Genomic DNA, 25,224 nt, shown 5'->3' on the forward strand with positions numbered 1-25,224 from the left:
TGTGAATCACCGAGTTCTTCCACCAGTTTGTTTTCATGCTCGGAGACAGAGCAGAAAATGATCTCGAAATAGCTGCCTGGCAGAATGGTCAATCAGGGCTTTCAAGCCATGAAGCCATATAGACATCACAGTCGGTATGGGACAGCACAGTGGTACATGTATAGAGTTACTGCCTTACACAGTCAGAAACCTGGGTTTGATCCTGGGTACACTAAAATGCTGGAGAAACTCAGCGGGTGCAGCAGCATCTATGGAGCGAAGGAAATAAGCAACGTTTCGGGCTGAAACCCTTCTGGGGGGAGGCGGGGAGAAGAAAGGAAAAAGGAGGAGCCCGAGGGAGAGGTAGGAAGGGGAGGAGACAGCAAGGGCTAACAGAATTAGAAACATAGAACATAGAAACATAGAAAATAGGTGCAGGAGTAGGCCATTCGGCCCTTCGAGCCTGCACCGCCATTCAATATGATCATGGTTGATCATCCAATTCAGTATCCTGTACCTGCCTTCTCTCCATACCCCCTGATCCCTTTAGCCACAAGGGCCACATCTAACTCCCTCTTAAATATAGCCAATGAACTGGCCTCAACTACCTTCTGTGGCAGAGAATTCCAGAGATTCACCACTCTCTGTGTGAAAAATGTTTTCCTCATCTCGGCCCTAAAAGATTTCCCCCTTATCCTTAAACTGTGACCCCTTGTTCTGGACTTCCCCAACATCGGGAACAATCTTCCTGCATCTAGCCTGTCCAACCCCTTAAGAATTGTGAGAATTCAATGTTCACAGTTAGAGAGGAGGTTGTGAAACAGTCTCCGGAGGGAGGAGGAGAACTTCTTCAAAGTAGGCAAACCTTGAGGAGATTTCACAGTGGAGTAGACAAAGTGTTTAAGAAGGAACTGCAGATGCTGGAAAATCGAAGGTACACATGTGTGGGTGCTGTATGCATGTTCCCCCTGTGACTGCGTGGGCTTTCTCTGGGTGATCATAAGGAACAGGAGCAGAATTAGGCCATTTGGCCCATCAGGTCTACTCCGCCATCCAATCATGGCTGATCTATCACTCCCTCCTAACTCCATTCTCCTGTCTTCTCCCCATAACCCCGACACACGTACTACTGTAATCTAGAATGTATCTATCTCTGACTTAAAGATATCCACTGACTTGGCCTCCACAGCCTTCTGTGGCAAAGAATTCCAGATTCACCAGCCTCCGACTAAAGACATTTCTCCTCATTTCCTTCCTAAAAGAGCGTCCTTTAATTTTGTTAGTTTCGCCGAACACCTCCGCTCGGTCCACATTAACCAACCTGACCTCCCGGTGGCTCAGCAATTCAATTCCCCCTCCCATTCTGTATCCGACCTTTCTGTCCTGGGCCTCCTCCATGGCCAGAGTGAGCACCACCGGAAATTGGAGGTGCTGTTCACCTCACCTGAGCACCGGCACACCACAGGGCCGTGTACTAAGCCCCATGCTCTACTCCCTCTTCACTCACGACTGTGTTCCTGCATTCGACACCAACACCATCGTCAAGTTTGCAGACGACACAACAGTGATTGGGCTGATCACCAACGGTGATGAAACAAAATACAGAGCGGAGGTGCAGAGCCTGGCGGACTGGTGCGCTCGTAACAACTTGTCACTAAACACCTCCAAGACCAAGGAGCTGATTATTGACTTCAGGAGGTCACATAATGGAGAATACGCCCCAATCTCCATCTACGGGGTCAGTGTGGAGAGAGTCTCCAGCTTTAAGTTTCTGGGCACTCACATTTCAGAGGACCTCACCTGTTCCACCAACACCGCTGCGCTGGTCAAGAAGGCACAGCAACGACTGTTCTTTCTGAGAACATTAAAGACGACTGGTCTGCCCCAACAGCTGCTGACAACGTTCTACTGCTGCACAACAGAGAGCATATTAACGTATGGCATCTCTGTGTGGTATCTCAGCTGCACGGAGGCGGAGAGGAGAGCTCTTCAGCGCGTCGTCCACAGAGCGCAGAGGATCATTGGGACACAGCTACCAGCCTTGGAGGGCATCTACCACACACGGTGCCTCAGGAAGGCCGTCAGCATCCATAAAGACTCATCACACCCCTGTAACGGACTGTTCGAACTACTTCGCTCCGGCAGACGTTACAAGGCCTTCTACGCCCGAACCTCCAGACTCAGAAACAGCTTTATCCCCAGAGCTATAGCGGCTCTGAACCGGCCCTGCTGAGTGCCCCCCACCCCCCCTGGACTGTCTCCCTCGGATGGTCTCGTCACACAGCTAATTTATTTATTTTACTTTTCTTCTACATCGGTTGGAGGCTGCATACTAAATCTCGTTGCACTGACGTGCAATGACAATAAAATATATTATTATTATTATTATTATTATTATTATTATTCCGCTTGGGGAGTCTGCATCCTGGGGGCATGAACATTGAATTCTCCCAATTTTGTTAGCTCTTGCTGTCTCCTCCCCTTCCTATCTCTCCCTCAGCCCTCGGGCTCCTCCTCCTCCCTTTTCCTTTCTTCTCTCCCCCCCCCCCCCCCCCCCTCCCCCACCCAACCCCACCCTCACATCAGTCTGAAGAAGGGTTTTGGCTCGAAACATCGCCTATTTCCTTCGCTCCATCGATGCTGCTGCACCCGCTGAGTTTTTCCAGCATTTTTGTGTACCTTCCTTTAATTCTGAGGCGCTCCCACTCGTAGAAACATCCACTCCACATCCACTCTATCCAAGCCTTACACTATTCTGTATGTTTCAATCAGATCTCCCCTCATTCTTCTATTCTCCAGCCAGTACTGGCCCAATGCCGACAAACGCTCATAATAGGTTAACATTCTCATTCCCGGGATCATTCTTGTAGACCTCTTCTGGACCCTCTCCAGAGCCAACACACGCTTCCTCAGATATGGTACCCCAAATTGCACACAATATTATTCAATTCTATTCTATTCTATTCTCATATTCCAAAGCGGCCTAACCAGTGCCTATAGAGCCTCAACCTTACATCCCAGTTCTTGTTGCCTGGGCGGCGCGACTCTCGTCAGCAGCGGCCTCTGCAGTCCGTCTCTGTTTTATTATTTTTTGTCTTGTTTTTATGTAGTTTTTGTTATTTTTTTTGTTGGGGTGTGTGTGGGGGGGGAGGGAGGGGTGGTGTGGGGGGGAGGGGGTAACTTTAAAATCTTTCCCCTGCACGGGAGACCCGACCTTTTCTTTGTCGGGTCTCCGTTGTCGTTGGGGCTGCAACGTGGAGCGGCCTCCAACAGGAACGACCTGGGGTTCCAGCTGCGGAGCTGCCGACTACTCACCGTCACGGGGCTGGCCGAGTCCGGAGCGGGTGGAGCTGTGGTTGAGCACTGCTGCCACCCGACCTCCGGAGTTTCGGAGGCTGCAACTGCGGGTCTGGCGGACGGCGGCACCGGGAGCCCGCGGGTCCCTGCTGGGAGACCGCTTTTCGGGGCTTCCGCAACGGCGACTTCTCCCGCCCGAGTTGCGGGGTTGAAGAGCTCCAGGAGCGGGGCCTTACACCATCGCCCCGCGCGGCTTGGAATGGCCGCGGGACTTTGCGAGCGCACGCCGGGGGCTCTAACACCAAGACCCGGTGTGCGGCCTTGCATCACCCGGCGTGGCTTTAATGGCCGCGGGACAATCGCCATCGCCCGCCGGGGGCTTGACTTTGACTCTGACTCTGACATGGGGGGGGAGAGTGCAGTGGAGAGATAAGTTTTTTTTGCCTTCCATCACAACGATGTGATGGATGTCTGTGTAAACTGTGTTGTGTCTTGGGTCTATTTGTTTGTAATGTATGGCTGCAGAAACGACATTTCGTTTGGACCTCAAGGGGTCCAAATGACAATAAATTGTATTGTATTGTATTGTATTGTATACAAGCCCTGCTGAAATAAATTCAAGCATTGAGTTTGCTTTCATTACTACCGATAACTTCCGCTTTCCTCCCACACTCCAAAGACGTACAGGTTTGTAGGTTAATTGTGTTCAGCAAATTGCAAATTGCCCCTAGGATGTAGGATAGTGCTAGTGTACGGGGTGATTGCTGATCGTTGCGGACTGGTTGGGCTGAAGGGCCCGTATCCACGCACGATCTCTATTGTAAACTAAAGTTGGTCTTTGCATCATGTTTGCCACAGATATTGACCAAAGGAACAATGCCTGTGCCGGCCTGTTCTACATTCAGGAAACCTCTGTTGAGACGACACAGTGGCAGAGCTGTTGCCTCACAATGCCAGAGACCCCGGTTTGATCCTGATTGTGGGTGCCGATTATGTGTGGAATTCACACGGTCTCCTTGTGGGTTTCCTCCAGGTGCTACAGTACAGTCTAAAAATTTGAAAAACATTTAGATAGGTACATGGACAGGAAAGATTTAGAGGGATATGGGCCAAACACAGGTGAGGTGGAACTAGTGTAGATGGGTCATCTCGGTCGGCATGGGAAAGTTGAGCAAAGGGCCTGTAATACTCTAAATATAAAAGGCACAGAGGAAAAATAATGTGTAGAAGGAGTGATTTAGTTTAGTTTAGGGATACAGAGTGGAAACAGGTCCTTCGGCCCACCGAGCATATACACACTACCCTACGCACTCTTTGGACAATTTTACATTTACACCAAGACAATTAACCTGCAAACCTGTACGTCTTTGTAGTGTGGGAGAAAACCAAAGATCTCGGCGAAAACCCAGACAGGTCACGGGGAGAAGGTACAAACTCCGTGCAGACAAGTACCCATGGTCAGCATCGAATCATAAAAACATAGAAAATAGGTGCAGGAGGAGGCCATTAGGCCCTTCGAGCCAGCACCGCCATTCATTGTGATCATGGCTGATCGTCCCCTATCAATAACCCGTGCCTGCCTTCTCCCCATATCCCTTAACTCCACTAGCCCCTAGAGCTCTATCTAACTCTCTCTTAAATCCATCCAGTGACTTGGCCTCCACTGCCCTCTGTGGCAGGGAATTCCACAAATTCACAACTCTCTGGGTGAAAAAGTTTTTTCTCACCTCAGTCTTAAATGACCTCCCCTTTATTCTAAGATTGTGTGTGGCCCCTGGTTCTGGACTCGCCCAACATTGGGAACATTTTTCCTGCATCTAGCTTGTCCAGTCCTTTTATAATTTTATATGTTTCTATGGAAATAAAATGGGGCAATAGGGTCTTAGCCCCATATGGGGTTAGCAATGGTGTTAAACAAGGGGGAATTTTGTCCCCAGTCCTTTTTAATCTATATACCCACCGATTTCAACGACATTGACATGTCGCTAGTTAAGATGGTCATTGAGGGGATCTCCAAACCTTTAACATTCATCTGTAATTTATCCTTCCAAACCGGTACTTTCCCAATTCAAATGAAAATAGCAAAAATAATACCAATATACAAAACTGGGAATAAGCATCATTTTACAAACTATAGACCTGTTTCCTTACTCCCACAATTTTCCAAAATATTAGAAAAAATGTTTAATAATAGATTAGACAAATTTGTAGAAAAGAATAAATTAATCACAGAAAGTCAATATGGATTCAGAACAAATAGATCAACATCACTTGCAATACTAGAATTAATTGAAGACATCACAAACGCCATTGATAAGAAATTATATGCAGCTGGGATATTTATTGACATAAAAAAAGCATTTGATACAATTAATCATGATATTTTATTTAAAAATTGGAGAGGTATGGAATTAGAGGAATAGTACTGGACTGGATTAAAAGCTACTTAAGGAACAGGCAACAGTTTGTAAATCTGGGTAATCATAATTCTACATGCTTGGACATTGTGTGTGGTGTACCACAGGGGTCAGTGCTGGGCCCAAAATTATTTATCATGTACATAAATGATATTTGTAATGTGTCCAATGTCTTGAGGCTGGTTTTGTTTGCAGATGATACAAATATTTTTTGTTCTGGGGAAAATTTAAAACAGCTATTGGATAAAATAATAAAAGAAATGGGTAAATTGAAAATATGGTTTGATAGGAATAAAATTTCATTAAATCTGAGTAAAACTAAAATAATGTTATTTGGTAATTGTAGAATAAATACACTAGTAAGTATAAAGATAAATGGGGTGGAAGTTGAAAGAGTGCATGAAAATAAATTTCTTGGGGTTATAATTGACGATAAAATAAGCTGGAAATCACATATTAAACATGTAAAATTAAAATTGTCAAAAAGTATCTCTGTATTATACAAAGCCAAGCAAGCTCTGGATTACAAATCACTCCGTATTCTTTATTGTTCATTGATTTTACCCTACTTAAATTATTGTGCAGAAGTCTGGGGTAATAACTATAAAAATTCGATACACTCATTAACCATGATGCAAAAAAGAGCAATTCGTATTATCCATAATGCTAAGTATCTGGGTCATACGAATCCATTATTTTTAGAGTCAAAATTATTAAAACTAGAAGATTTGGTTACATTCAAAACAGCTCAGATAATGTTTAGGGCCAAAAATAAAAATTTACCTGGAAACATTCAAAAATTATTTAACGAGCGTATGGGGGGTTACAATTTAAGAGGAATATTTAACTTTAAGAAACAAAAAGTCCGTACGACTAGAAAAACCTTTTGTATTTCGGTTTGTGGAGTAGGAGTGTGGAATAAATTGAACGGGGAATTGAAGCAATGCACAAACATGAATCATTTTAAAATGATATATAAAAAAATAATTCTCAAGGGGTACAGGGATGGAGGGGATGGTTGACAAGTGGGGGTTAGTGTTTATCTATTGCTTTACTATTGTTTACTTATGTTTGGGTACTTCAGATATGAAGTTTGTATGTACATAATAGTTGTATGTATATATGTCTGTAGGTATTATGGGAAATTGCCTAGGGTAGTATTATTATTAGTAATTAATTGATTTTTAAAATTGGTAGAAGTGTTGGGGAAAAGGGGTGAGATTTAATAAGTTATTCTTCTTCTCACTCCTTTTCGAGCTTGTACAGACACAGAGTTGGACATTGGAACTATGATTTGTTCTTCTCATTGCTTTGTAAATATTGATTGTAATGTCCAATTGTTTGATAATTTCGATTTTGTTAATATTAATGTCGTTAATGTCTTTACTTGTTCGGAATAAATAAATAAATAAATAAATAAATAAAATATTGATGATCTGTCTAAACAATTGAAAGCCTGTAATACTGGGTGCGTGATTGGTAATATTTTAGTGAACCATATTATGTATGCAGATGATCTTGTGGTCTTTAGTCCATCTAGCGCTGGTCTCCAGCAGCTTCTTACTATATGTTCCGTGTATGGTGTGGAACATGACATTAAATATAATGCTAGTAAGAGTGCTGTTATGGTCTGTAGAACCAAAGAGGATAAATGTCTAAAATATCCTGTTTTTAAATTGTCTGACAACAATCTTAGTGTCTGTAATAAGATAAAATATCTAGGGCATATTATTACAGAACAAATGACAGATGATGAGGATATTTATAGGCAACGACGCATGCTGTATGTACAGGCAAATATCCTCTTGCGTAAATTTGGTGCGTGTGCAGATGTGGTGAAGATGTCGCTATTTAGAGCATACTGCACACCACTCTACACTGCGCACCTGTGGTCGAACTATTTAAAGACAAGTATGCAGAGACTAAAGGTGGCATATAACGATGCCACGAGAACACTGCTAAGGCAACCTAGATGGTGTAGTGCCAGTAATATGTTTGTGGCTGCAGGAGTCAGTACTTTAGAAGCTATCCTAAGACACCACATGTATAAATTCATTTGCAGGATAAATGACTCTAAAAATGTGCTTATTGTGGCCTTGACAAACATAAGGGTTAGCAATACACGCTACGAATCCCAGTTGTGGAGACACTGGTATCATTGTCTCGTTGTAGGACATTGATCATCTTTTAATCTGGATTTTTAACTTAAGTATTGTGGATTTTTGTTAAATATAAATTATGATGTTTTTATGTGATATACCATGATTTTATATATATATATATATGATATATGATATGCAATGCATTTTTAATGTAATGTTGCCCCTTGTCTGGACCTTGAGTCCGTAAGAAAGTTTATTATTATTATTATTAATATAAGATCCCCCTCATCCTTCTAAACTCCAGTGAATACAAGAATCGGGGTCTCTGGTGCCATAAGTCTCTACGGCTGCACCACTGTGACTAAAATTAAAATTGTATCTGCCATTCCCGAAAACCTGCTCTCCCGGCTAAGTCAAAAACCGAATGCTCGATATCTTTAATCCATGCTCTCTGTTCCCTTGGACATGCAGTGACTGGAGTTATATGGATCACGTGCAGGCAGAGGACATCAGTTTAATCCTGCAGGAAAGAGCTGCAGATGCTGGTTTAAATCGAAGATAGACACAGAAAGCTGGAGTAACTCAGTGGGACAGGCAGCATCTCTGGAGAGGATAAGAATAAGGGATAAGAATAAGGGGTAAACTATGTATTCATAGCAAAGGATTTGAGTATAGGAGCAGGGAGGTTCTGCTGCAGTTGTACTTGGTGAGACCACACCTGGAGTATTGCGTACAGTTTTGGTCTCCTAATCTGAGGAAAGACATTCTTGCCATAGAGGGAGTACAGAGAAGGTTCACCAGACTGATTCCTGGGATGTCAGGACTTTCATATGAAGAAAGACTGGATAGACTTGGCTTGTATTTGCTAGAAAATAGAAGATTGAGGGGGGATCTTATAGAAACTTACAAAATTCTTAAGGGGTTGGACAGGCTAGATGCAGGAAGATTGTTCCCGATGTTGGGGAAGTCCAGAACAAGGGGTCACAGTTTAAGGATAAGGAGGAAATCTTTTAGGACCGAGATGATGAAAAAAATTTTCACACAGAGTGGTGAATCTCTGGAATTCTCTGCCACAGAAGGTAGTTGAGGCCACAGTTCATTGGCTATATTTAAGAGGGAGTTAGATGTGGCCCTTGTGGCTAAAAGGATCAGGGGGTATGGAGAGAAGGCAGGTACAGGATACTGAGTTGTATGATCAGCCATGATCATATTGAATGGCGGTGCAGGGTCGAAGGGCCGAATGGCCTACTCCTACACCTATTTTCTATGTTTCTATGTAGAACAGAGACGAGGAAACACGGGGATATGGGGAGAAGGCAGGAACGGGGTACTGATCGTGGATGCTCAGCCATGATCAAAGTGAATGGTAGTGCTGGCTCGAAGGGACAAATGGTACCTATTGTCTATCGTCTAAGGAATGGGTGACATTTTAGATTACATTAGATTAGATAGCCTTTATTGTCATCCAGACCGAAGTCTGAACGAAATTGAAGCAGTCATACATACAATACAATACAATAAAAAACAACAATAAACACATATTAACATCCACCACAGTGAGTCCACCCAACATCTCCTCACTGATGGAGGCAAAATTCTTAGGTTTCCAGTCTCTTCCCTCCTCTTCTCCCTCTGCGCTGAGGAGATACCCCCCGGGCGATGTTACAATTGTCCCGCGGCTCAAACAGCGCGGCCCACCAGTCCTGCTGACGCAGCCGCTGGCCCGCGGCCGAACCCCGGACTCAGGCCACCGCCGCCAGAACACCGTCCCAGCCACCGGAGCACCGTTCCAGCCCCGAGCCGGATCGCCCTCACGTGAGTACCGTCACCGTCTCAGCCTCGCGCCAGGCCGCCCCGGCATGGGCGCCGCTCCTCCCTCGGGCTGGGCCGCCCCGGCATGGGCGCCGCTCCTCCCTTGGGCTGGGCCGCCCCGGCATGGGCGCCGCTCCTCCCTCGGGCTGGGCCGCCCCGGCCCTACTCCTCCGGCTCCGCAGGGCGTACGCTGTCAAGGGGGTGGGCGCCCGATATGCAGGGCGACATGGGCGCCGCTCCTCCCTCGGCTGGGCCGCCCGCCGTTGGCTCCTCCGATGCTCGCACTCCGACGGGAGCACCGTTCCTTCCTCGGGCCGGCCGTCCTCACGGGAGCGTCACAGCCCCTCACGAAAGCACTGTTCCAGCCCCGAGCCGGACCGCCCTCACGGGAGCGAGCTCAGGGCGAGTCCTGGCGGGCTCTGCCTCCTGAGCCTCGAGGTCGCCAGCTCCGCCATTAGGCCTCAGCGCAGACGGAGGCAGAGAAGGGGTCAAGACGAATGATGTAGGGTCACCCATTCCTTCTCTCCAGAGATGCTGCCTGTCCTGGTGAGTTACTCCAGCATTTTGTGTCTATTTTCAGTTTAATCCTGTGTGGATTGCCCCGCTTGTAACTGGCAGGGACCCAAATATCACCTCCGTAATGCCGTAGTGAATCTAGGAGCCTCTCACCTTGAACCCGGTCGGGCACCAGTCCACGAACTGGATGGAGCGCTTGGTCTTGATGGTGGCAATGGCGGCGTTGACATCCTTGGACACCACGTCCCCGCGGTACAACATGCAGCACGACATGTACTTGCCCTGGCGGGGGTCGCACTTCACTGACTGGTTGGCCGGCTCGAAGCAGGAGTGTGTGATCTCGGCGACGGTCAGCTGCTCGTGGTAAGCCTTCTCGGCCGAGATCAGCGGGGCGTAGCACAGCAGCGGGAAGTGGATGCGCGGGTAGGGGACCTGGTTTGTCTGGAACTCGACCAGGTCCACGTTGAGGGCGCCGTCGAAGCGCAGCGAGGCGGTGATGGACCACACGATCTGCGCCAACAGGCGGTTGAGGTTGGTGTAGGTGGGGCGCTCGATGTCCAGGTTCCGCCGGCACACTTCGTAAATGGCCTCGTTGTCCACCATGAAGGCGCAGTCGGAGTGCTCCAGGGTGCAGTGGGTGACCAGCACCGCGTTGTAGGGCTCGACCACGGCGGTGGAAATCTGCGGCGCCGGGTAGACGGCAAACTCCAGCTTGGATTTCTTGCCGTAGTCCACGGAGAGTTTCTCCATGAGGAGGGAGGTGACGCCCGAGCCGGTGCCGCCCCCGAAACTGTGGAAGATGAGGAACCCCTGGAGTCCGGTGCACAGATCGGCCTGTGGGCAGAAGAAATACAAACCGTTACGATGAAAACAATAGACAATAGGTGCAGGAGTAGAGGTCATTTGGCCCTTCGAGCCAGCCCTTTCATCCCCAATCAGTACCCCGTTCCTGCCTTCTCCACATATCCCGACTCCACTATTTTTAAGAGCCCTATCTAGCTCTCTTGAAAGCATCCAGGGAACCTGCCTCCACCTCCCTCTGAGGCAGAGAATTCCACAAACTCGACACTCTCTATGAGAAAAAAATGTTTCCTCGTCTGTTCTAAATGGCTTACTCCTTATTCTTAAACTGTGGCCCCTGGTTCTGGACTCCCCCAACATCGGGAACACGTTTCCTGCCTCTAGCGTGTCCAAGCCCTTAACAATCTTATGTGTTTCAATGAGACCCCCCTCATCCTTCTAAACTCCAGAGTGTACAAGCCCAGCTGCTCCATTCTCTCAGCATATGACAGTCCCGCCATCCCGGGAATTTACCTTGTAAACCTACGATGCACTCCCTCAATAGCAAGAATGTCCTTCCTCAAATTAGGGGACCAAAACTGCACACAATACTCCAGGTGTGGTCTCACTAGGGCTCTGTGCAACTGCAGAAGGACCTCTTTCCTCCTATATTCGATTCCTCTTGTTATAAAGGCCAACATGCCATTCGCTTTCTTCACTGCCTGCTGTACCTGCATGCTTACTTTCATAGATTGATGTACAGGGACCCCAGATCCCGTTGTACTTCCCCTTTTCCCAACTTGACGCCATTTAGATAGTAAACTAGAAGAGACCTTGTTCCTCCTCCCAAAGTTGGGATATGCAGCCCCAAACTCCACGACAAATAAGTCTGGGTGCGTTATTTTCCAAAAAGGCACAAATTCCTTCCAGGGTGGAATGTGTAGGAAGGAACTGCAGATGCTGATTTAAACCGAATATAAGACATAAAACGCTGGAGTAACTCAGTGGGACGGGCAGCATCTCTGGAGGAACAGCACCTCACATTTAGCTTGGGCAGCTTACAACCAGTACGAATTATGATTTCTCCAACTTCATGGGTGTATGGTGACCCCAAATTTCACTGTACCAATTGGTGCATGTGACAATAAATGTCTCTTGTCCTGTCTTCAAGTAACCCTGGCTTTCCCTCTCTCCGTCCCTACCCCGCCCGAGTTTTCACTGTCCTAATTAATTTTACTGATTGTATGCTTTCTTGTCGTCTTCCCCTCAGCTAACAATGAACCATTCTACATTTCCTTGATCATCGTCTGCTTTGATCTGTCGTTTTCACACTTTTCCCTTACATATCTCTCGTCTCCCCGACTCTCAGACTGAAGAAGGGTCTCGATCCGAAACGTCACCTATTCCTTCTCTCCAGAGATGCTGCCTGTCCCGCTGAGTTACTACTGCGTTTTGTGTGCATCTTCCCTCCAAGGCAGAACAGACTTTCGAGATGCTGTACGGAAGCAGGGCCTTTGGCCCGCGACGACCAGCGATCGTTACCTCTATACTAAACATAGAAACATAGAAAATAGGTGCAGGAGTAGAGGCCATTCGGCCCTTCGAGCCTGCACCGCCATTCAATATGATCATGGCTGATCATCCAACTCAGAATCCCGTACCTGCCTTCTCTCCATACCCCCTGATCCCTTTAGCCACATCTAACTCCCTCTTAAATATAGCCAATGAACTGTGGCCTCAACTACCTTCTGTGGCAGAGAATTCCACAGATTCACCACTCTCTGTGTAAAAAATGATTTTCTCATCTCGGTCCTAAAAGACTTCCCTCTTATCCTTAAACTGTGACCCCCTTGTTCTGGACTTCCCCAACATTGGGAATAATCTTCCTGCATCTAGCCTGTCCGATGTTGGGGAAAGTCCAGAACAAGGGGTCAATAAACACACTCGGGACAATTTACAATTTTATCGAAGCCAATTAACCTTCAAACCTGGACGTCGTTGGAGTGTGGGAGGAAACCGAAACGTCCTGAGAAAACCCACGCATTCACTGGGTGAAGGTACATACTCCGTGCAGCCTCACAGCGGCAGATACCTGAGTTCTGTAGCTGTAACATGTCGCCTTGACGCCCAAGTACTTAATACACTGATCGACAAAAGCAAGTTTGCCAGATTCCATCACCACCTATGTTGCCACTCTCCTGGAACTATGTACCCGCAAACCTGTTCTACAACACTCCCTATTTAGTGTGCAAGTCCTGCCCTGGTTCGCCCAACATGCCTTGTACATGCATTTAGATGGACTAGCGCTGATGAGGGATAGCCAACATAGTTTTGTACATGGGAGGTTATGTCTCACAATTCTGATTTGAAATTTTTTTTGAGGACGTAACCAAAAAGGTCAATGAAAACAAAGCTGAAGACATTTTTTTTAGGTAGACAAAAGTGCTGGAGAAACTCAGCGGGTGCAGCAGCATATAATAATAATAATAATAATAATAATAATAATAATAATATCTTTTATTGTCATTGCACATCAGTACAACGAGATTTAGTATGCAGCTTCCAACCCATGTCAAAAAAATAAATAAATAAACTGTGCGACGTGACCATCCGAGGGAGACAGTCCAGGGGGGGTGGGGGGCACTCAGCAGGGCCGGTTCAGAGCCACTATAGCTCTTGGAATGAAGCTGTTCCTGAGTCTGGAGGTTCGGGCGTAGAAGGCCTTGTAACGTCTGCCGGAGGGAAGTAGTTCGAACAGTCCATTACAAGGGTGTGAGGAGTCTTTGTGGATGCTGACGGCCTTCCTGAGGCACCGTGTGTGGTAGATGCCCTCCAAGGCTGGTAGCTGTGTCCCAATAATCCTCTGCGCTCTGTGGACGACGCGCTGAAGAGCTCTCCTCTCCGCCTCCATGCAGCTGAGATACCACACAGAGATGCCATACGTTAATATGCTCTCTGTGGTGCAGCGGGAGAAGGTTGTCAGCAGCTGTTGGGGCAGACCAGTCTTTTTTAATGTCCTCAGGAAGAACAGTCGTTGCTGTGCCTTCTTGACCAGCGCAGCGGTGTTGGTGGAACATGTGAGGTCCTCTGAAATGTGAGTGCCCAGAAACTTAAAGCTGGACACTCTCTCCACACTTTCCCCGTAAATGGAGATTGGAGCCTGCAGCTATGGAGCGAAGGAAATAGGCAATGTTTCGGGCCGAAACCCTTCATCAGACTGATGGTTTTTTTTTATAGGTACACAAAATTGCTGGGGAAACTCAGCGGGTGCAGCAGCATCTATGGAGCGAAGGAAATAGGCGACGTTTCGGGCCGAAACCCTTCTTCAGACTGATGGGGGGTGGGAGAAAGAAGGAAAAGGGGAGGAGGGGGAGGAGCCCGAGGGCGGGCGGATGGGAGGGTGGGAGGAGACAGCTAGAGGGTTAAGGAAGGGGAGGAGACAGCAAGGGCTAGCAAAATTGGGAGAATTCAATGTTAATGCCATAAGGACGCAAGGTCCCCAGACGGAATATGAGGTGCTGTTCCTCCAATTTCCGCTGTTGCTCACTCTGGCAATGGAGGAGACCCAGGACAGGGAGGTCGGATTGGGAATGGGAGGGGGTGTTGAAGTGCTGAGCCACCGGGAGTTCAGGTAGGTTTTTGCGGACTGAGCGGAGGTGTTCGGCGAAACGATCGCCCAACCTACGCTTGGTCTCACCGATGTAAATGAGCGAGGCTTTTTTTATACATGCCTCGCTCAAATCCATTCAACAAGGCCAATTATCTATCCATTTGTGTGGGAAGGACCTGCAGATGCTGGTTTACACCAAAGATAGACACAACATGCTGGAGTAACTCAGCGGACGTGTTTGAAACGAAGCAAGCCAGCGTCCGAAGATAGACACAAAGCGCTGGAGTATCTTCAACTATGCACCTGCACTCCTAGCTCCCTCTGCTCTACAACACTCCCCAGCAGCCTACCGTTCACTGTGTCGGTTCTGCCCATGTTTGTCCTCTCAAAATGCAATACCTCGCATTTCTCTGTATTAAATTCCATCAACCATTCCTCGGCCCAACCGGTCAAGATCCTGCTGCAATTTTTGGCAACCATCTTCACTGTCAACCGTACCACCCACTTTGTATCATCTGCAAACATGCTAACAATGCCATATGTATATTCTCATCTAAATCATTGATATTGATCGTAAACAGCAATGGGGCCCAGCACCGAACCTTGGTGTACAGAGCCTTGGTGAGACCACACCTGGAGTATTGCATACAGTTTTGGTCTCCTAATCTGAGGAAAGGCATTCTTGCCATAGAGGGAGTACAGAGAAGGTTCACCAGACTGATTCCTGGGATGGCAGGACTTTCATATGAAGAAAGACTGGATAGACTCGGCTTGTACTCGCTAGAATTTAGAAGTTTGAGGGGGGATCTTATAGAAACTTACAAAATTCTTAAGGGGTTGGGCAGGCTAGATGCAGGGAGATTGTTCCCTGTGTTGGGGAAGTCCAGAACAAGTGGTCACAGCTTAAGGATAAGGGGGAAGTCTTTTAGGACCGAGATGAGATAAACATTTTTCACACAGAGAGTGGTGAATCTGTGGAATTCTCTGCCACAGAAAGTAGTTGAGGCCAGTTCATTGACTATATTTAAGAGGGAGTTAGATGTGGCCCTTGTGGCTAAGGGGATCAGGGGGTATGGAGAGAAGGCAGGTACAGGATACTGAGATGGTTGATCAGCCATGATCATATTGAATGGCGGTGCAGGCTCGAAGGGCCGAATGGCCTCTACTCCTGCACCTATTTTCTATGTTTCTATGTCCCCCTGAGGCACACCACTAGTCACAGGCCTCTAGTCCGAAAAGCAACCTTCCACCATGACCCTCTGCTTCCTTCCATGAAGCCAATTATCTATCCATTTGTGTGGGAAGGAACTGCAGATGCTGGTTTACACCAAAGATAGACACAACATGCTGGAGTAACTCAGCGGACCAAGCAGTATCTCTTGATAGAAGGAATGGGAGATGTTTCAAGATTCTTCATCAGATAGATGTTTAGGGTCTGGACCTGAAACGTCATCCATTCCTTCTATCCAGAGATGCTGCCTATTCATCCGAGTTACTCCAGCCGCTACCATGGAGTTGCCGGGTTCGGAGCTCCAACCGGCGCCGCCCGCGGCCGGACGCCCGCAGCCCCAGCTCCGCGATGTTGGGAGTCGGCGGCCACAGCACACCGGAGCTTACTGCACGGCGACCCGGTAAGGCATTGCCCGCTCCCCGCCTCTCCGACCAGGTAGGGGACTAAGAATTAAAGTTTCCCCCTTCACATAAAAGCCCTCCAAACTAACTGACTAACATTTAAGCAATGATTTACAGATGTTTAAGTGTCTCCCCGGTCTCCGGGGAGGAGGCAGCCGCTACAGTAGTACAGACCTGGGTTGACCGTGGGTCGTTTCGGGTCAAGTTTGGCGCTAAACGCGAGCTTTGGTGTGCCGACGACATCCTGGAAAAAATGTCCGGTTTCGGAGCATTTCGGTTTCCGGAACTCTGATAAAAGGTTGTGCACCTGTACTAAGACGGCATGAAAAGAGATAGAAACCAGGACTGCTTGTGTCTGTCTGTCACCCTGGTGCTATTTTCCTGTTATGCGCTTGGATGGGGTGATATGGATTTCTTTGCCAGTCAGTGGATAGATAAGGCAGAGATAGAAACATAGAAAATAGGTGCAGGAGTAGGCCATTCGGCCCTTCGAGCCTGCACCGCCATTCAATATGATCATGGCCGATCATCCAACTCAGTATCCTGTACCTGCCTTCTCTCCATACCCCCTGATCCCTTTAGCCACAAGGGCCACATCTAACTCCCTCTTAAATACAGCCAATGAACTGGCCTCAACTACCTTCTGTGGCAGAGAGTTCCAGAGATTCACCACTCTGTGTGAAAAATGTTTTTCTCATTTTGGTCCTAAAGACTTCCCCCTTATCCTTAAACTGTGTGACCCCTTGTTCTGGATTTCCCCAACATCAGGAACAATCTTCCTGCATCTAGCCTGTCCAACCCCTTAAGAATTGTGTAAGTTTCTATAAGATCCCCTCTCAATCTTCTAAATTCTAGCGAGTACAAGCCGAGTCAATCCAATCTTTCTTCATATGAAAGTCCTGCCATCCCAGGAATCAGTCTGGTGAACCTTCTCTGTACCCCCTCTCTATGGCAAGCACTTGGATGGGGGTGATATGGATTTCTTTGCCACACAAGGCTGTAGAGGCAGTCAGTGGATATTTCTAAGGCAGAGATAGATAGATTTTTGATTAGCACAGGTGTCAAGAGGTTATGTGGAGAAGGCAGGAGATAGGTCAGCCATGATTGAATGTCGGAGTAGACTTGATGGGCCTAATTCTATTCCAATAATTTATGACCTTAAGGCCAGATTACAGCAGGGAATCCACACTGCAGGTTCAGTGTCTGGACACAACCTACCAGTTTCCAGATGCGATCCAGGACCAGGTCCACGATCTCCTTGCCGATGGAGCAGTGGCCCCGGGCGTAGTTATTGGCCGCATCCTCCTTGCCGGTGATGAGCTGCTCGGGGTGGAAGAGCTGCCGGTAGGTGCCAGTCCGCACCTCATCTACAGAGGGAGTGGGGGGGAAGGGGGGTGAGAACAGAAATTTCAGTAGCTCAGATTTGGAGACCAAAACTGTACGCAATACTCCAGGTGTGGTCTCACCAAGACCCTGTACAACTGCAGTAGAACCTCCCTGCTCCTATACTCAAATCCTTTTGCTATGAATGGATTACATGCTATTCGCTTTCTGACATACAGGTTTGTCGGTTAATTGGCCTCGGTAAAATTGTAAACTGTCTCTAGTGTGCAGGGTAGAGTTAGTGTGCGGGGACTGCTGGCCGGAGGGGATTCAGTGGGCCGAAGGCCCCGTTTCCGCACAGTACCTCCAGACTAGGGTGATTGCTGGTCGACGCAGACTCGGTGGGCAGAAGGGCCTGTTTCCACGCTGTATCTCTAGACTAAATATAGTGGAACGCAACTGTGGCGCTATCAAAGTCAGCAACAGTGCGTAGAGAACGTGAACATCCAGTCGCTTACCGATCACCGTGGGCTCCAGATCGAGGAAGACCACCCGGGGAACGTACTTGCCCGCTCCCGTCTCGCTGAAGAAGGTGGTGAAGGAATCGTCGCCGCCTCCGATGGTCTTGTCGCTGGGCATCTGTCCATCCGGCTGGATCCCGTGCTCCAGGCAATACAGCTCCCAGCAAGCGTTGCCGATCTGGCACCCGGCCTGGCCGATGTGGATAGAGATACACTCACGCTGGTACGAGGAAAGGAGCGGGTTGTTATTCACACTGAGACACGGGCAACCTTGGTTGCATTTTACGTGCAAAGTATCCCTCGTCTCAGACAGAGACAAAAGTGCATACCATGCGAGAATGATGGCAGGGATGAGGGGGTTAACCCATGATGAGCTTTTGCCCGCACTGGGCCTGTACTCGCTGGACTTTATAAGGATGAGGTGGGGGTGGGGGGGACCTCAGTGAAACATACAGAATAGTGAAAGGCTTGGATAGAGTGGACGGGGAGAGTATGTTTCCACCACACACACGCACATACAGTGAAGATCCCTTGCCCCTTCTCACACACACACACACAGCGAGTGAAGCTCCCTCAGCACAAGCCCGTGACACACACACACACACACACACACACACACACATAGTGAAGCTCCCACAGCACGCGCACACACACACAGTGAAGCTCCCACAGCTAGCGCGCGCGCACACACACACACACACGCACGAAGAGTCTAGGACTAGAGGACATACACTCAGAATTGAAGGCCGTTCTTTTAGAAAGGAGAAACAGAGAAAATTATTTTGTCAGGGGGTGGTGAATCAGTGAAATTCTTTACCACAGAAGGATGTGGAAGCCGTCAATGGATATTTTTAAGGCACAGAGAGATAGATTCTTCATTAGTACAAGTGTCAGAGGTTATGGGGAGAAGGCAGGAGATTGGGGTTAGGAGGGAGAGATAGATCAGCCACGATTGAATGGCGGAGTAGACTTGATGGGTTGAATGGCCCAATTCTACTCACATGGCCTTATGAGAGTGACCTCATACGTTTTAATTCCAGCGAAGGACAGAGTCCCGTCAAACGCTCATCATGCGTTACCCTAATCATCGTCAGGTTCATTCTCATAAACCTCCAGAGTCTGCACAGCCGTCTGTTAAACGGCCTCTCCCCCTCAATGAGCATCTGCTCTCCCCTCAGTTACTCCCTTCTCCTGCTCTCTGAGACTCTCCCTCCCCTCCTCAGTTACTCCATCGTCCCATCTGAGCCTCCCACTACCCCTCAGACAGACCTCTCTCCCCTCAGACATGGGGGGGGAGACACTGTCCTCTCTCCCCCTCACTGTGAACCCCTCTCTCCCCCTGCCTGAGCCTCTCCACTCCTTCCCCATCTGTTACTCCCTCTCCCCATCTGAGCTTTCCCCCCCCTCCATTCCCGACTCCACTCTGAACCCCTCTCCCCCTCAGTCCCCACTCCCCGTCTAAGTCTCTCCTCACCCATTATTCCCCCTCCTCAGATACTCCCCCTGCTCTCCCCCGACACCTCTCTCTGAACCACACTCAACCCCTCCTTCAGTCAGAATCTCTACCCCCCCTCAGTCAGTCCCCTCCATGAGCTTCTCCTCTCCCTCCCCATCTCAGTTACTCCCCCTCCCTCAGTTACTCCCCCTCCCTCAGTTATTCCTCCACTCTGTTATTCCCCCCTCCCTCACTCCCCCACCATTATCCTCCCCCCTCAATTACTCCCCCTCCCTCAGTTACTCCACTCCCCCTGACTTAGCCTATACTTCTACATCTCTCTTCAGCTGCCCCCCCCCCCCGTTACTCCACCCTCCTCAGTTGCTCCGCTCCCTCTCATCAGTCACTACCCCTCATCTCCCCTGACCCCTCTAACTCTGAACCGCACCTTCCCCACCCCACCCCCTCCCTCCCCTCCCAGTCAGAACCTCTCCGCCTTCAGTCAGATCTCTCGAAGCTCAGTCAGGGGGAGATAGTCTGAAACCCTCTCCCCCTCACGTCAGTCCCCTCCATGAGCTTCTCCTCTCCCTCCTCAGTTACCCCTCTTGGTTACTCCCCCCCTCCCTGTTTCTCCTCTCCCCGTCTGAGCCTCTACTTCCCCATCTCAGTTACTCCCCCTTCTCTCCCCTGGCCCCTTTCACTCTGGATCACACGCCCCACCCCCCGCAGACAAGGGGGGGAAGACAGTCAGAAACCCTCTCTCCCCTCTCAGTCAGTCCCCCTCTATGACCTTATCCTCTCCTTAGTTACCTCTCTCCTGTTACTCCTCCCCTTATTCTGAACCTTCTACATCCCACCTCAGTCTCAACCTCTTCCTCAGACACCTCCCCTCACTCCAAACCCCTCCCCCTGTCAGTCTCCTCCACTTGCCTGAGTCTCTCCCCTCACTCTCAACCCACTCCCCCGTCAGTCCCCTCTCCCCCTGTCCGAGTCTCCCTCCTCACCACCACTCCAAACCCTTCCCCCCCCCTCAGTCAGACCTCTCGCCTCAGTCAAATTCTTCTCTTCCCCGTTAAACAGAGCCCCTCTCAACCCCTCAGTCTCAACCGTTCTCCCGTCTCATCCTCTCTTCAGTCTCAACCCAATACCTCTCCCCCCCCATCAGACACACCTCCCCCTCAGTCAGTCCCCTCTCCCCTTGTCTGAGTCTCACCCCCTCACCCTGAACCCCTTTCCCCTCAGTCAGACCCCTTTCCTCAATCACAACCCTTAACCCCCCCCCGTAATCAGAGCCCATAACCCCTTTACCCTCCCCTCAGTAAAATCCTAGCCTCCACCCCCCACCCTCAATCCTCTCCCCCTCACAACCCCTCTCCGCCTCAGCCCCTCCCTCAGTCAGACACACCTCCCCCTCAGTCAATCCCCTCTCCCCTTGTTCGAGTCTCTCCACCCTCATTCTGAACCCTTTTCCCCTCAGTCAGACTCCTTTCCTCAATCATAACCCTTCTCCCTCCCCCTTTAATCAGAGCCCATCTCAACCCCATTCCCCCCCCCCTCCCTATCAACCTCCTAGTTAGTCTCAACCTACCCCCTCAGCCTCTCCACCTCCACCAGTCGCACATCCCATCCCGCTAAACCTCTCACGCAGTCACACCTCCCCTCACTCTGAACCCCTCTCCCCCTCCCTCAGACACACATCCCCCCACCACCCTCAACACCTCTCCCTCAGTCACACACCTTTTCCCTCAGCCTCCACCCCTCTCTGAACCTACCCCACCCCCCACTCCCCAGTCAGACCCATCGCGGGGTGGGAGATTGCAACCTTCACGTCGTCCGCCCTGTTTCAACGAATGCAATCAACCTGGCATGCACAATCAAATAAGATCAAATAGAACAAATTGTCCTACAACTTTAGGCTGTGCACGCCATACGCAAGAAGACCCATCTCCTCCGTCACAACCCTTCAACTCCACCCCCCCCCCCCCCCCAATCAGAACCGGTCTCAACTCCTTTCTCCTCCCTCAGTCTTGGTTCTTGGTCCTCCAAAATATTCCAAATGGAATTTAAGCTGGAGGTGGTGGAGGGAAGACTTAAGCCAGAAAGGGTTTTTGGGAAGAAAGAGCAACCTTAAATTTAGTTGTATCTGGTTGGGTAACTATGGTAGGGTGGAGATTATTCCATGCTTTAATTGTGCGGGGGAAGAACAAATTGCTGTACACATCTGTCTTGGTAGCTGGAGTCTCAAATTGGATCGAATGCCCTCGTCTGCTCCTAATTGGGTTTGGTGTAGGTTTTGAAAACTATGTTGAGCTGACCATTTAACATTTTGTAAAAACAGGTCAAACGGTGAGCTTCACTTCTGTCTTGGAGAGGGTTCCACCACAGTGAATTCAGAAGTTCGGTAACACTCGCTTCTCTCCTTCAGTCTCAACCCCCCTCCCCATTTATGAGCCTCCCCCCCTCTCCTCTCCCTCCACCATCCCCCCTCCCCTCTCCTCTTCCTCCACCATCCCCCCCCCCTCCACCATCCCCCCTCTCCTCTCCCACCACCATCCCCTCTCCTCTCCCTCCACCACCCCCCCTCTCCCTCCACCATTCCCCCTCTCCTCTCCCACCACCATCCCCCCTCTCCTCTCCCTCCACCACCCCCCCTCTCCCACCACCATCCCCCCTCTCCTCTCCCTCCACCACCCCCCCTCTCCCTCCACCATCCCCCCCTCCCCTCTCCCTCCACCATCCCCCCCCCCTCCCCTCTCCCTCCACCATCCCCCCCCTCCCCTCTCCCTCCACCATCCCCCCTCTCTCCACCATTCCCCCTCTCCACTCCCTCCACCATCCCCCCCCCTTCTCCTCTCTCACAACCATTCCCCCTCTCCTCTCCCTCCACCATCCCCCATCTCTTCTCCTCTCCCACCACCATTCCCCCTCTCCTCTCCTTCCACCATCCCCCCCCCCTCTCCTCTCCCTCCACCATCCCCCCCACTCTCCTCTCCCTCCACCACCCCCCCCCCTCTCCTCTCCCTCCACCATTCCCCCTCTACCATTCATAGAAACATAGAAAATAGGTGCAGGAGTAGGCCATTCGGCCCTTCGAGCCTGCACCGCCATTCAATATGATCATGGCTGATCATCCAACTCAGTATCCTGTACCTGCCTTCTCTCCATACCCCCTGATCCCTTTAGCCACAAGGGCCACATCTAACTCCCTCTTAAATATAGCCAATGAACTGGCCTCAACTACCTTCTGTGGCAGAGAATTCCACAGATTCACCACTCTCTGTGTGAAAAATGTTTTTCTCATCTCAGTCCTAAAAGATTTCCCCCTTATCCTTAAACTGTGCGACCCCTTGTTCTGGACTTCCCCAACATCGGGAACAATCTTCCTGCATCTAGCCTGTCCAACCCCTTAAGAATTTTGTACGTTTCTATAAGACCCCCCCTCAAACTTCTAAATTCTAGCGAGTACAAGCCAAGTCTATCCAGTCTTTCTTCATATTAAAGTCCTGACATCCCAGGAATCAGTCTGGTGAACCATCTCTGTACTCCCTCTACGGCAAGAATGTCCTTCCTCAGATTAGGAGACCAAAACTGTACGCAATACTCCAGTGTGTGGTCTCACCAAGACCCTGTACAACTGCAGTAGAACCTCCCTGCTCCTATACTCAAATCCTTTTGCTATGAATGCTAACATTCCGGAAGTGGCGGCGGTGTGATACAGCTGCGGCTCGCCTGCAGTCTGTCTGTTTTTACTTTTTGTGTTGTTGTTTTGTCTAGTTTAGTAATTTTTTTGGTTATTAGGTGGTGTTATGTGTGTGGGGGGAGGGTGAAACAGAGCTTTCTGTCTCTCCCTTCGGGGGAATGCGACTTTTTGTCGTATCCCCCTTCTCTTCCCCCGTCTGCGCTGAGGCCTAATGGCGGAGCTGGCGGCCTCCAACCTGCGACCGACCTCGAGGGTCCGGAGGTAGAGCCAGCCAGGACTCACCAACTGGCCGTCTTCGAGCAGTGGCGACGTCCGGGTAGCGGCACGACTCGGCGCTCCGGTGAGGGCGGACGGCGCGGGGCTGAGACACTCCTGTGTGAGCGGCACGGCTACTGGCTGGAAGGCGCTCTCGTGGGGGCAGCCCGGTGCGGGGCTGAGACGCTGCCGTGTGGGCGGACCGGCTCCTGGCTGGAAGGTGCTCTCGTGGGGGCAGCCCGGTGCGGGGCTGAGACGCTGCCTTGTGGGCGGCCCGGTGCGGGGCGGAGACGGCGCTACGGCGGCGGCGACCTGGATCCGGGGCTCGGCCGTGGGCCAGTGGAGGACAATGTTGGGAGCTCGCAGGTCACAGGCTGGTGCCTGTTTTCCGGAGCACCCGTTGCAACAGCTGCGGGCAGCTTCGACCACCCCCGGGCCGCGGAGCTTGAACCGCGGGACTGATGCCATCGCCCGGTGGGGTATCGCCTCGGCACAGAGGGAGAAGAGGAGGGAAGAGACAGTAACTCTAAGACTTTTGCCTCCATCACAGTGAGGAGGTGTTTGGTGAACTCACTGTGGTGGATGTTAATTTGTGTTTATTGTGTTTTGTTATTATTACCTGTATGGCTGCAGGCAACAGCATTTCGTTCAGACCGAAAGGTCTGAATGACAAATAAAGGATTCAATACCATTCACTTTCTTCACTGCCTGCTGCACCTGCATGCCTACTTTCAATGACTGGTGTACCATGACACCCAGGTCTCGTTGCATCTCCCCTTTTCCTAATCCTATTACATCTATTGTACCCCTTCATTTTTTAAGCTTTAAGGAAAGATATAGATAAAGAAAGTAGAAAGTAGGATTTCCTATCCTCAAATCAAGTTCAAGTTCAAGTTTATTGTCACGTGTCCCTGATAGGACAATGAAACTCTTGCTTTGCTGCAGCACACAGAACATAATAGGCATTGACTACAAAACACATGAATAAATAAACCGATAAAGTGCAAAATTTGTCCGAGCCAGGTTTAATAGCCTGATGGCTGTGGGGAAGTAGCTATTCCTGAACCTGGTCGTTGCAGTCCTTTTGCTATGAATGCTAACATACCATTCCACCACTCCTCTCCCTCCACCATTCCCCCTCTCCCCTCCCACGGATGAGTTGTCTCCTCGCGTCGGGAAAGCGCGGGAACGGCGGCCGCGCCTGCGCCCCTCCGACCCAACTGCCGGCGCTGACGTCGACGGCCGGCTGCGGAGCCACTGCGCCTGCTCGCTGACGTCAACAGCCGGCTGCGGAGGCACTGCGCCTGCTCGATGACGACAATCGGCCGGCTGCGGAGACACTGCGCCTGCTCGCTGACATCGACGGCCGGCACCGCGCCTGCGCACAGCAGCGAAGCGGGAGGCGCCGTCGCTCGCCTTTGAAGGTAAACACACATATGATGGCGTCCGCTGCCGCCGTCCGTCGTCGACGCCCCTCACCAGTAACAGCCTCCCACAGCCCCATCGCCATCCTCCCCGATAACAAACCACCTTCCCCACCCGAGCCAGGGCCTGGGCCTGGGAAACAGGGCGGTTCCTCACCATATTTTCACCGCCGCGGACGAAACTACAACTTCCGTCCAACTCCCTCCCTCCCGCCGACTGGACGCGTCTCCCACTGAGCCGCGCTATTTATACCCCGCAACATGCCCCGCCCACTTCCGCCGGCCGGCGCCGCCTCCCATTGGCCGCGGCCCACGTCATCACGGTTGCCGGGCGACGATTGGCTGCTTACTTATGGAACGCTCCCACCTCCCCCACGCTCCTTTCTTGAAAAGTGGGATAGCATTAGCTATCCTGCAATCC

At 50.0% G+C, this 25,224-nt stretch overlaps 1 protein-coding gene across 1 annotated transcript in view; it reads right to left on the reverse strand.

The window, feature by feature from the left end:
- The window catches only part of LOC116967578 (tubulin alpha chain-like), a 43,708-nt gene extending 18,745 nt beyond the window's left edge, over nucleotides 1-24,963 (reverse strand). Inside the window, exons 1-4 of the mRNA XM_033014194.1 lie at nucleotides 24,532-24,963; nucleotides 17,987-18,209; nucleotides 17,364-17,512; nucleotides 10,277-10,957 (exon numbers count right to left, since the gene is read on the reverse strand). Coding sequence (XP_032870085.1) covers nucleotides 10,277-10,957; nucleotides 17,364-17,512; nucleotides 17,987-18,209; nucleotides 24,532-24,963 — 1,485 coding nt within the window. The remainder of the gene's footprint in view (nucleotides 1-10,276; nucleotides 10,958-17,363; nucleotides 17,513-17,986; nucleotides 18,210-24,531) is intronic.
- Nucleotides 24,964-25,224: the final 261 nt, after the last annotated feature.

Source organism: Amblyraja radiata, chromosome 40 (genome assembly GCF_010909765.2).
Source record: "Amblyraja radiata isolate CabotCenter1 chromosome 40, sAmbRad1.1.pri, whole genome shotgun sequence".
Taxonomy (NCBI): Eukaryota; Metazoa; Chordata; class Chondrichthyes; order Rajiformes; family Rajidae; genus Amblyraja; species Amblyraja radiata.